General features: G+C 39.1%; 1 protein-coding gene across 1 annotated transcript in view; it reads left to right on the top strand.

Annotated features, from left to right (window-relative positions):
* COL21A1 (collagen type XXI alpha 1 chain) overlaps window positions 1–12792 on the top strand; it is a 102554-nt gene that overhangs the window by 24762 nt on the left and 65000 nt on the right. The window contains exons 9-11 of the mRNA XM_056856367.1: window positions 1038–1100; window positions 11446–11499; window positions 11659–11712. Coding sequence (XP_056712345.1) covers window positions 1038–1100; window positions 11446–11499; window positions 11659–11712 — 171 coding nt within the window. The remainder of the gene's footprint in view (window positions 1–1037; window positions 1101–11445; window positions 11500–11658; window positions 11713–12792) is intronic.

The following is a 12792-nucleotide window of genomic DNA, read 5'->3' as shown; positions in this document are numbered from 1 at the left end:
GATAGCTTCTAATTGAAATCGAGTTGTAATATTGTTCAGTTGAAGATAGTGATTTTAACAAATGATTTATATTTTACATGGCCGAGTTATGTCTGATCTATCCTGCCCTTCCTTTTCTTCATTCAAGTTAAGGGCAGGGTACATAGTTGTTCTGTTCTCAATCTGTAAAGTGGGTTACACTGAGAGACATTGTCTGGCCTGACTGATGTGGATTTGAACGAGTTCTCCCAAGCCCTAGTCTAGTACTCTAGCCATTATACCATGTTAGCTTTAGTGAGAAAAAATGCATCTGAAAGACTGAGGCTGAGAAGCTCAGGGAAGGTTTTGGGCTACCCAGCTGTTGCTTAAGAGAAGGCAGCCTTTGTTTGGCACTACACATTAACCTGGAGTGTATACTACTGTGTTTTCTGGAGGACACTGATCCTACTTCAGTGAACCATCTGAAAACCACTCCCTCCAGCATTCATTGCAACATCATCTCAAAATGTTTTTAATTATCTGTACTATAAAAGACTTCTTAAATATCAGGCTCAAGGCCATATTTTGCAAAAAACGTTATAAAAGTGCAAATGTGTCTCATGGGGAGTTTGTATTGTCAGGAACAGATCTTTCATACAGCATCTTTTGGCTTACTCCTAAGTTTTTATGAATTAACGCAAGTGTAATAATAGTGCATCCTGTTCTTGTTGGCAGAGTAATTAACACAGCAAATGTGCACAACCTGATTAAAGTGTAGATAAAGCTTTATTCAGGAATGAACATACTTGATAGTGAGGAGGAGAGACAGTGTCCTGACTATATCACCAGCTGAGAGAGAGAAAGAGAGAATTCCAAGAAGAAGCAGGGTATTGCCCTAAGAATAGCAATCTGGAGACAGGAATGACACTTAACAGGAGAGAAGGTGCTGATGTCACTATCCTCGATAATTGTCTTCTTGCTGCCCTCTTCAGAGTCTTCTCTTCTTCTTTGTACACCAGACATTACCTATTCCAGCAGTTCTTAATATCTGTCTTTAACATGTATGGTCCTCTTTCTAGGGAGGCCCTGGGCAACCTGGGAATCATGGCTTTCCTGGAGAACCTGGTCCAGATGGTAAGCCTGTGAGTACTAAAAACTTAGTTATATACAGTACGCTTGATGTACCCTTGACGTTGAATCCTTGTCAGAAGCTTATTAAAAGTGATAAACATTCTGCATAAATGTAAGCAATCATTAATGGATGTTGACTGGTTGAATTCTGTTGGGCCAGTTTTGATGATACATGGTCTTCTGTGTTTGTGAGAAGCGGGTGGCCGACCACCAAAGCCACGGTGACTAATATACAAATTTGGTGAAATTTGTGTGAAGCTGATTCCTAGTTTCTTTACTAGGAAATGAAGTATGTGGGGTTCGTAATGTCTAAAATTTCTGTTCACACAAAGGAAGTGTGATTTTTGCCCATTCCCTCATCCCACCCACCCCCGGCAGATCCCCCCAAGATATTCCTGGAGTTCACTCCTCCTCCAAAAGCAGCATTTCAGGGGGTGTCTCAGTCTGCAGTGGGAGGGGGGGAGGCAGAGAAGTTGCTGTTCCATGGATGGAAATTCTTCCATCCACAGAAATTGATACTCTAGGTGACGTACTATCGAAGCAGGAATGAGAAAAAAAAAACCTTGTCTTGAAGTATGTTTCACAAAGACAATGTGTCCATGCCACTCATTTATTTACATTTATACTTTCCTGTGTACATTTTTGTGTAGCAATTTTCAGCTTGAGCATCACACAGCACAGATTTATTGAAAGGATACAGAGTAGACAAGAAAATCACAAATTACAAAATGTTGTAAGCCGCTCTGAGCCTGGCTTGCCAGGATAGAGCTGTCTAAAAGTCCAATAAATTATAATTATTATTGGTCGTATTATTAGCATTGGTATTATTAGCCACAGAAACACATTTGTTTCTGGTAAGCTTTCATAAAATCCCTTCAGGATTAACATGGTGTTTAACATTTAAAGAAAAACTTTAAAGAAAAGAGAAGAACCTAAGAAAATTTGGACACGAATGGCTGTTTGTTTATTTTTTTAAAAGCTTATTCTGTTACTAAGTGTATAAGCTTTAAAAGGTAACAAATTAAAGTAACAGAATATGATATAATATAATACAGAATCACAACCAAGAGACCCATGAGACTCATGAGGGAAAGGAAATCCCATCTCCTTTACAGGTCCCCAGCTTCTCCTCTGCCACCGTTCTGCCACTGCTTTTTGCCTGCACACTCACAGTGTCCTTACCCTGCTGCTCTCAGTGCCAGTGTTTCTGGTATACTAGGAAAAGACTTGAATGACCATGATCTCCCAATGTCTCTGGGCACACAGTGACAAGCAAGCAATCTGGAGGAAGGAGAACAGATAAATGCTAGCAGGCTCATCATCTGGCTTAATGCTTGAGACTGCAACATGTGAGTGTATTAACCCATGAAGCTACCTTATACTGAATCAGACCACTGGTCCATCAAAGTCAGTATTGTCTGCTCAGACTGGTGGTGGCTCTCCAAGATCTCAATTAGAGGTCTTTCACATCACCTACTATCTGGTTATTTTTTCCTTTTTAAGCAGAGATGCTGGGGATTGAACCTGGGACCTTCTGCATGCTCAGCAGATGCTCTTCCACTGAGCCATGGCTCCTCCACTATCCCAAGAAAATACTAAAAGTCATGCCTCATTCCCCTTTGTTCTGGCAAAATGGTGGATTACCATCAATTTTGGAACCATTCTTAGTGAGGAAAGGTGTTATAAAAGGAGACTTTAGATGGTCAAATCAAATAACTTGTGTTAATTATGAAAAGGAGCCCTGTGGCGCAGAGAGGTAAGTTGCAGTACAGCAGTCAGAAGCTCTGCTCACAACCTGATGGAAGCTGGTTTTAAGTAGCCGGCTCAAGGTTGACTCAGTCTTCCATCCTTCTGAGGTCGGTAAAACGAGTTATCAGCTTGCTGGGGGTAAAGTGTAGACTACTGGGGAAGGCAATGGCAAACCACCCCTTGAACATAGTCTGCCTAGTAAACATTATGATGTGATATCACCCCATGGGTCAGTAATTACCCAGTGCTTAATCATTTAATTAAAGGCAAATTAAAATGCTGATAATGGAATTGCAGAGCCTTTTATTCATCTCTTCTTAATTTTGGCAGACTTTGGTTTTAGTTCTGCAGTTCTTAGAATGATTCTACAAATCCCAGTAAATTTAAGTGCTTGTTAAGCAACATGGTCTGTATTGTTGCTGATACTATCCAAGACAACCATCACAGTGTAAACAGCTAATTTTTTTTCTTAATGCCTCAATTAATACACTTCAAATTCTGTTTCTAGTAAGAGTCTTACAGTTTTGGAGGCAAATGCTCATTGGGTTTCTGTATCTGAACTTTATGGAAAGTCTTAGAGAAATGCTTGCTCGACGTGGTATACTTCTTCGCAATATTGCCAGTTATATAGAGAATTCCATGTTGCATTTTGTAAAATGACCAAATTTCCTATTTTGGTTGCTAAGCTGCATTTTGGCCATGTTCATATGGATAACAGATGGTTGAAATTATTGTGGTGGTTCCCCTTGGATGCTGACACAATACTAGTAAGAAGAGAAGTCATACCAAAAATACACTTATTCCACGTTTTGAAGATTACATTGGGGTAAAGTCCAAGAATTCAAAAAAAGAAATTTTGGAGTAGGCTTTAAAGAGGACTAATAGCTAATGGAACTGGCTACAAATTTTAAAAACAATGGTTTCAGGGTTTTATCCATCATTTCACCCAAATACTAGACAATAGACAAAAAAAGAATATCTGTTGGTAAATTATTTCTTACTGTTCACAGGAAAATAACTGGAAGGAGAAAAGGTGACAGAGGGTAGGAGGAGGGATGGAAATTGTGTGTAGATACAATATCAATCTGTATCCTTTGGAGACTTCTATAATGGCTAGTGATGAAGCAGCTGTTTCTGAAGATATGGCTGTATTGGCTGTCTTGTTAGGTAGTGGGTGGGGTGTCAGATTCACACTGGATTAGTTCTGATGTTCATCTGGCCTCATGAGTCACACTGTGCGCCACATTAGTCATGGCCCTGTCTGCACTTCATCTAGCGGCTTTCGTAGAACTAGAGGAACAGGTGCTGTTTGCATTTTGCTGGCGTGAGGTCAGTTTAGGGTTTTCCCCATGGCACATCCTAGGGCTTAATTTGTGCTAGGGATCAGCCTCAATACTACTTTCCAATGCACTAGAACCTATAAAGTAAAGATAGATGGAAAAAGCCTTTCCATTCTATTTCGTTCCATTTATTTACTGCTGAAAGACCAAGAGCAAAAGGAAAATAAAATACATTTAAAGCAAACAAAATATCTAAGATCATATATAACTTTCATTTCAGTTTTCTCATTTTATTTATTTATTTTTCAATTTATAGCCCTCCCTCCCTGGCCAAGGCCAGGCTCAGGGTGGGTAACATCATTTAAAATAAATAAAGATACAGATTAAAATTTTAAATGGTAATACCGTTAAATGCCATAGACAATAATTTTGAGACTGCCAAGGACACATTTGGATCAATATCTGTTAGTAGCTTAACTACAAACTCTTTCTTAGTAACAGGGCTCCATTTTTGAATATATCTATAGATCCATTTCTCATGGGCCACATTATATCTCTTGCAGTCAATGAAAAAGTGCCAAATGGTGTCTAGCTTCCCTGAGTTACAATTGCAGAGCTGACTTGAAAAGGAAATTCCTTGAAGTCTACCTGTTAGTTTCCCTCATGACAAAGAATTTAATCTATGGAAAAAGCCTCTGAACAAGTACCGAGTGCATTGCTTTTATCACTGGGTTATAATAACAGAGTCCCTGGATATTAGGGCTCGAGAAACATGTCTCTTGATCCAGAGGGTGTAATTTTTACAGACATACTTGAACCTCACTATCGTTTTCCTCTAGAAATGTAAACACTGGCCATATCATCCTTGCTTCTCCCATCCTTTGTTTTTCCAGTTCTCAGTAGTTAGAGCATGGTGTGCCATTTAGAGTGTCAGACTAAAATCTGGGAGACCCAAGCTTGATTCCCCACTCTACCATGGAAGCTTGCTGGGTGATCTTGTAAGTAAAAACATATGCATATTGAACAGTTGCTGAACTCACAACATTAAAAGATGTTTCTTTGCAGTAACACAAAATTGCCTGTTATACAGTTACATTGGATAAAAATGACATTGGCATATCAAAATAAATTTCTTCATGCTATGACTCTTTGGAAAGATAAACATGGAAGTACATTAACTTAACAGGACAAAATAAAGAAAAAGTGGGAGCAATACACTGAATAATTATACAGAACAAAGACCGTTAGCATATATGGAATGAGAAATGTCTGATGTTGAAGCTGGATTCAGAAAAGGAAGAGGCACTAGAGATCATATTGCAAATTTACGTTGGTTACTGGAACACATAAGAGATTTCAGAAGAAAATCAGCTTGTGTTTCATAGATTACTGCAAAGCTTTTGACTGTGTGGATCATGAAAAGCTATGTTTGGTTTTAAAGAAAATGGGTTTGCCACAGCATCTGATCGTTTTGATGCACAACCTGTGACGTGGATAAGAGGCTACTGTTAGAACAGAATATGGAGAAACAGAATGGATTCCAATTGGCAAAGGTGTTAGGGAGACAAAAGACATCCTTGTCTATCTCTTCAATCTAGATGCAGAACATATTATAAGGAAAGCTGGATTAGATTTAGATGAAAGTGAACCATAATTTAACATTTGAAATTTCTTATGTTGTTCTTGAGTTATAGCTTAAATTAGAAATCACATCAAAACATAATACATAAAAATGCTTCTTTCAGAAAAGCATGAAGAAGTTTTGCCACCTTACCTGATGCCAATGTCAATTTTTTGGCTCTTGGCCCATGGTCTGACAGTTTTGTAACTCATTTTTTAAAAACATAAAATAAAGTCTGAATGCATATATGCATAAACTGTGTCTCATCTTTTTAAAAAAGTGCCAAGTGACCACCCTACCTCCCAACACATTGCCCCCATTTAAGTAATAAGTTCCTATTGTGTTAAATTTGCTCACCTCTAACAGACCTACAGGAATCCTTTTGGACAGAGTCAAAATAGAGATGTAAGGTTGGTACATGTTGAGATCCTTTTACATTAAAAAGTTCAGCCCTGTGTTTGTTTATTTTCAAGAGCCAGACTCCCGCAGAACTTAAAAGGACATATTTTTGTGGATTTCTCCTTGCAAGATAAATACATCTTCCTCTTCAGCCTTGTAAAAATCAGTTTTTGGATTGATTCTGGAATAACCCTATCGAGAACCTTACATGGATGGATTCTTATTTGAAAAAGATGGCATGGTTTTAATAGCAAAGCAAGGAGACTGAACACTACCTTATTATTGTCACTAGGATGTTTATTATTTCCAAAATGAAACAGTACCCCTTTCTTTAACCTGCCTATTGCAGAATTGAACTGTAGGCCATTCATTGATTTGTACAGCCTAAATGTCATATGCCTAGTGCAGGTGTTAGGCTTCCATATTTCTCATCATGGTTAAATAGTCAGGTGTGGGCTTGTATGTTCACTTGCTTCTTCTTTGTTTTGTTCAAATTCCTTGTTCCTTCCTTTCTTGGTCTTATCTGTGGTGTAGAATTACACCAACCTCATGGTAATTGGGTTGTTCATCCTAACTGCAGTTTGAAATCACTCTTTGGGCCAGGTTTGCAAATCTGAGTAAGAGCCTTACTTAGTGCTAGTACAAATATGGTGCTAAACTTTGGTTAAAACCGGTGAAGAAAGGAAGGAAATTTTGTGGGAGAAGAGAGAAGGAAATGGCTGATGTGAGTCCGAGGCCTGCTCCAGATCTGTACTGTGCCATGTGGTAAACAAAACTGCGTTGCCCTCAGTCAAAGAGACTTGCTGTCTACTTTATGTAGGCTTCTTTCTACAATCTAATTTGTCTGGCTGTTATACCAGTTACTTTCCTTGCCAGGAAGGACATTTATTTTTCCAGCACAAGGTTAGGCTTCCTGAAATCGGTGAGATAAGTTCTCTGTGTTGGATCAGAGATCAAGAATGTGACAGTTTTGAGAATTATAGAAAGATTTCAGAAGCTTGATATGATTAATTGCAGCCTGGCACATACATAGTGAGTTGCCCACTTCCATTCAATTTCTCTCCCCCCCTCCCGTTTCTGATTTAGAGTGGCAAATACCCTCTAGTGTTTAAATTTTGGATTAGTGACAATACCACTGATTTGTTAAAAAAGGTAAATGGCAGAGTACATTTCTGGTGGTATTATTATCCACATATTGGCTGTAGTTTTTGATTCTACTTTCTAGTAGTAACATAAATCATAGCATAATGAACCATGGAAGAAAAATAAACCATTTCTCTGTAGCTTTGTAATTTGGCACTTGCATATATTTTCCTCAGATGAGTCACAAGTTACCAAGTTGAACATCTTTTTGAGTATGGAAAAGATTTTTTCCCCTGGGAAATACATTCTAGAAAAGAAGAGGGGCATCCAATATCAAAAGTGGAGACAGTAAAAACCTGAAATATACTGTCCTTGACCCAGTTCAAGTTACTCTTTACTAAGGCCTCTTGAAAGCAATAGAACAGATTAGCAGTGGCTTTTGTATTGTTTCTGATGAGTCGGGGGTGCTTTCACACACACTTAATAAGGCACTTTCAATTCATGTTCAGTGTACTTTACAACTGGATTTTACTGTGTGAAACAGCAAAATCCACTTGCAAACAACTGAGGTGTATTGAAGGTGAATTGAAAGTGCATTATTCAGCATTTTAGTCTGGATTAATTTTAGATCAAGGCTGCTGTGTTCTAACATGAAGTTCCTAAAGCAGATGTTTTGAAGTGACTGAAATGCAGTATAGAATACGAACTGACCCATCCTAAGTCCTGCCTCTGAACACTTTACAGTACAATACTAAGAACCCTATTCGGAGAGTAAGCACCATTGAATAGACCTGCTTATGATTGCTGCCTTAGGGTGACAACAAAGCCCTCCACTGACTGGCATAAGTGGAAGGTGTGCCATAGAGACAGATGGGGGTATAGCGGGCGGAGTCACCTTCCTAATCTTCCTCAGCCTGCGTCTTGGCCCATGAACGCACCAGCAACGTATCTCGCTATTTACACGCGTCCAGTACGAAAGCATCCAAAACGAGTTTAAATTTCTGTTCCCACCGAGCCGCCTTTGTCCGCTGCTTTTGATAAGCCCAGACCGGCATGCTCCCACGCATGCCCGGTCGGCTTCTCCAAGCAAGGACGGCGAATGGTCCAGCGTGAGTAAGGGAGGCGGGGGGAGTGCGGGGGTTGGCTGGCAGCAAGAAGTGGGCTGGCAGCAGGAAATGGATCAAACACAGTTTGCATGTTCCCACTGTAAGGCACCGGGTGTGGAGGACGGTTTATTTTTTTAATTCGCCGTATAAGCGGATGCGCTTAACGCGGCGAAATTGCTCTCTGGAGACGTCCTCGGAATCCTTCGGGTGAGTTGCAGTGGGAACATGCAAGGAAAGCCCGCGGAAGCCGGTGCCGCAGATGGTAAGTGCGGACATGGCCCTGGTGTTGGTGCAAGTTTACACCGGCAACAGCCATGGTATATCTTTTTAAAGTGCCGTACAACACATAGAGGGTACAATTACAAGTTTCCACCTTGCAGCTTCTCACCCCCCTCTCATATTTTAGGATGCTAACAATAGCCAATCTTGGCTTTCTAAAGCACTTTATAAATCCCAGCAAGGATAGCCATAGCTCAGATGATGGGATATATCTTCTGGCACCATGTTGTACGTTTAGAGCAGACACAAGATAACAGCTTTGCCCTTGGTGGAAACAGTCTGTCCCCAGGCCAAGCAGGTGCTGACTTTCAGTTACTTCATGAACTCCATTATTATCCTGATCAGGTTATTTGGCTAGAAAATTGCAGTGATAGTTCACAGTCTGTGTAAGAATGTCAGAAAGCCATGGAATTTTTTTGGGGTGGGTGGGGGTGGGGGCAGGGAACAGCAGTGTAGTTTCTTAATAAGAGCTCAGGAAGAATATGAAAAAAATCCTTCGCTAGTGAATTGAAACTAATATGTACAAACTCCGATTTCTTTTCATATGTGAAGAATTTGACGTCCTGAAGAGATGTGAACCAGTTTCCCATCTTGCATCCTTCATGGAATGTTATAAATGTTTGTTCTTGGTTGCTGGTGTCCAGTTAAGTGATTGCAGCTTTAAAAAGGGCCTGGCACAGCTGGTTTTGCTGAGATCTCCAGATGGAGACTCTACACGTGGAATTTTTGTCCCTAACTTTCTTAGAAAATACCAAATGTCTCACCTAATAAAGTACTTTTTCCTGGTGGTGCCAGCAGTTTCTTTTAACAAAGAACTGCAAGATATTGTTCCTGATTTTCTGTGTTGTGGTTTTTTTGTGTGTGTGTGCTCTCTGATTGTTCATGGCCTGAAGTTGACTCTTTACATGGTGTTCTTTGTATAAAAGCCAGATACATTAACTGCATTTTATAGACAAAGGCTGAAAGTGTTTCTTTTTTTTTTTAAGAAGCGGTTTATTTTTGTTTTGTCAACAGCAAATATGTTTATTTTCTGTTGTACATATAACCCATCTTCTGGCCCCTCTATTGGCCATTGATTGCATTAATGCTTCAGATGCTGTCCTAGAAAAGCCTTTGAGATTTAAAGATGTGCTTGTACTTCACTAGTGTGTGGCATTCAGTGCCTTTCTTTTCCCAATGCTATAATTCTTTAACCGTTTCTCTCTCTCTAAAAGTATTATGAACCGGGAGTCAGATAAAGAGGATTTGTCATAGTCATTTCAAGGACTATACTCAAAATTGCTTAATATAACTTAATAGCTTATTTCACTTTCCACAACCCAAGAGTCCTGTCAAGTTGTAGCTGACTAATGGCAACCTCATAGGATTTTCAAAGCAAGAGATGAACAGAGGTGGTTTGCCATTGCCTACCTCTGCATAGCAACCTTGGACTTCTTTGGTCGTCTCCCATCCAAGTACTAATCAGGGCCGACCCTGCTTAGCTTCTGAGATCTGATGAGATTGGACTAGCCTGGACCATCCAGATCAGGGCTAGCAGTCTTTAGCCACTTGGAAATATTGCTATTGTGGAAGTTAAAGCATGGTCAAAGTGTAAATTATCCCACTACAACTCTTTCAACTCATGCTTTTAAATGGAGTGAAGACTGTATGCATGTAACTGGGAATGGTGGTGAATCCAGATAATTTAACACAGGATAACGGTACCTCATGTAGCCATGGAATTTGATCTAAAGCTTAGTTTTAATGGGTGCTTTAAAATCTTATCATCAAGCATTGCATTTAGAGAATGTTAATTTTTGGTGCAATTATATAGCGTTAGTTCTAGTTTGCCAAAATTTTCATCAGAATAGCAGGCATTATTCTAAGAATGGGTTCTTGATGTGTGGCTGTTCTCTGCTTCTGGTACGCTGTGATATGGCTTTCACTGTTTGATTTTGGCCAGAGGAGTGCATGGTGGATGAATGATTCTGCCTTTAGACTTGGAGACTGGACTAGCTGACCTGCCACTCTTTCAAAGTATAACTTTCTGTAATTACTGAAATGTTTTATGCTTTTGTTTAAGTCCTAGATTGAACTTTTAACTGTATAATTGGTGGTGTGGGTTTTTTATTCTCATCTGTACACTGTTGCAGTCTTCTTTATTACCATTGCTGGAAAAGAAAACTAATGAACCATTTTTGAAACTAATTCTGAGAATTCATATAGATTACTGGGATACAGCACTAGACTCAGATCTGGGTCTCTAGTCTTTATGTCCTCTGAAAGCTGTGTATCTAAAAATCATAATGATCTCCTAAAAATTAAATGAAAAACAGAAATAGAAATTAATCCTCTGCCATTATGGTCAAGATCAATTCTTTCCCTACTAGAAAACACAGATATGATCAAACTGTCAATTTGACCAAAAATTGATGATATTTTTCTAAAGTTACCAGTGAGAAAATCAAGTATGAACCAAAATTATATACTTGCATTTATATAATTTACATTTATGTACTGATCCATGCATTGAAATGCCTTTCAAATCTATTCAAGATCTGTAAATATTTTGATTGAACTAAATATGTTAACAATCATCACTTACCCTGCAATCTTTCCATCTATTATATTAAGGGAGGAACTGAAGATTCCCCCCCTCCCAGTGTCTTATGAAGACTAGAAATGTTTCAGTAACAGTGCTCAAAACAAATTCATTCAGCTCCATCTTCTATTATCCGTTGACTTGCACCTTTTATTGTTTAGTTTTCTTCCAGGTTACAAAGATCACAGTTGTTTTAAAATAATTAAAAGCAAACTGTTAAAGTGCGCCTTAGGATAATGTTTGTGTTTATCTTTTCAGGGTTATCAAGGAGTACCAGGAACTCCAGGTATTCCAGGATCCCCAGGGATTCAGGTAAGTTCTCTGCACTTTTTCTGGATGTCTAAAGTGAAGCCCTTGTCGTGGAGAGCGGCATAGAAATCTAATAAACAAATAAAAATAAAGCTGTAATCCCAATGATAAATAAAGGTAAATCTATAAAAGAATCAGTAATAGGTATTTACTCTTCTGCAGGGGCCACGCGGTCTTCCAGGCTTGAAGGGTGAACCTGGGGCAGATGGGGAAAAGGTCAGTGCTGTGACGTTCTTACAAAGGCGTATAACTTGGATAAGTAGACATTCATTTTAGGAACATTTAAAATGTTTGTACATAATATGCTTCTGTCTAGTACTTTGCTACCTGAAGAATTTCCACTTGTGGGCTTACCTTTTAATTTATAAAATGCTTCTGAATACCTTTAAAACCTTCTACTCCCCCTATACTTGTACTCCTTCATTTGATGGTTTTGTCCCATATTGCAAACTTCACAGGTGAACTTTTTTTTTCTAGTCACACAGGCAAGTTTTATTTTTTTTTATTTGTTTGTTTGTTCAATTTATAACCCGCCCTTTCCGGCCAAGACCAGGTTCAGGGCGGGGAACATCATCAACATATCAAACATTAACAATAAAAGTAATAATTCTAAAATTAAACAATAAAACACAATTAAAAACCCTTAAACTCCAGTCCTTTACACAGTGGCCATCCAGGGGTGGGGAACCTTTTAGCACACTGAAATAGTTAGGTCACATCTGTGAGAGTGTTGTGTATGTATTTAATTGTCAAACAGGGTCTTCGGAACTTACAGTATTGATGTGTGAGGCATGAAGCTGTAAAGGTCTCCAGATCATGTCCCATTGATTGTTAATATTTTTAAGAATAAATTTGGTCATGTTTCAAGACATCATCTTGCAGTTGTGGAAAATTCACACCTAGAACACACAGTTTACTCAGTAGGCACACTTCTGCGAAGAATTTTTATGCTAGTCATTCTTTATATAATTCTTTTACATATGCAAAGCTCTCAAAAGAACTTGGCCTTCTAGTTCCTATCTTTTTGATTAGTGTTCCTGCAGGTGGGGCTACTGCTCACAACTCTGAAGCAGAGTTCATAAACAGGTTTGCAACCCATGATTTTGAATAGGGGAGTTGAGCTTGGGAGATCGAGGGAAAGCAAGAAAGAACTCCTGTAGTTGAGTTTCCTGAAAAGAGGTATTCACAAGAACATAAGAAAAGCCATGCTGGATCAGACCAAGGCCCATCAAGTCCAGCACACAGTGGCCAACCAGGGGTGGGGAACCTTTTTCCCACCAAGGGCCATTTGGATAT

Source organism: Euleptes europaea, chromosome 10 (assembly GCF_029931775.1).
Source record: "Euleptes europaea isolate rEulEur1 chromosome 10, rEulEur1.hap1, whole genome shotgun sequence".
Taxonomy (NCBI): Eukaryota; Metazoa; Chordata; class Lepidosauria; order Squamata; family Sphaerodactylidae; genus Euleptes; species Euleptes europaea.
This window is presented reverse-complemented; position numbering and strand designations above follow the sequence as displayed.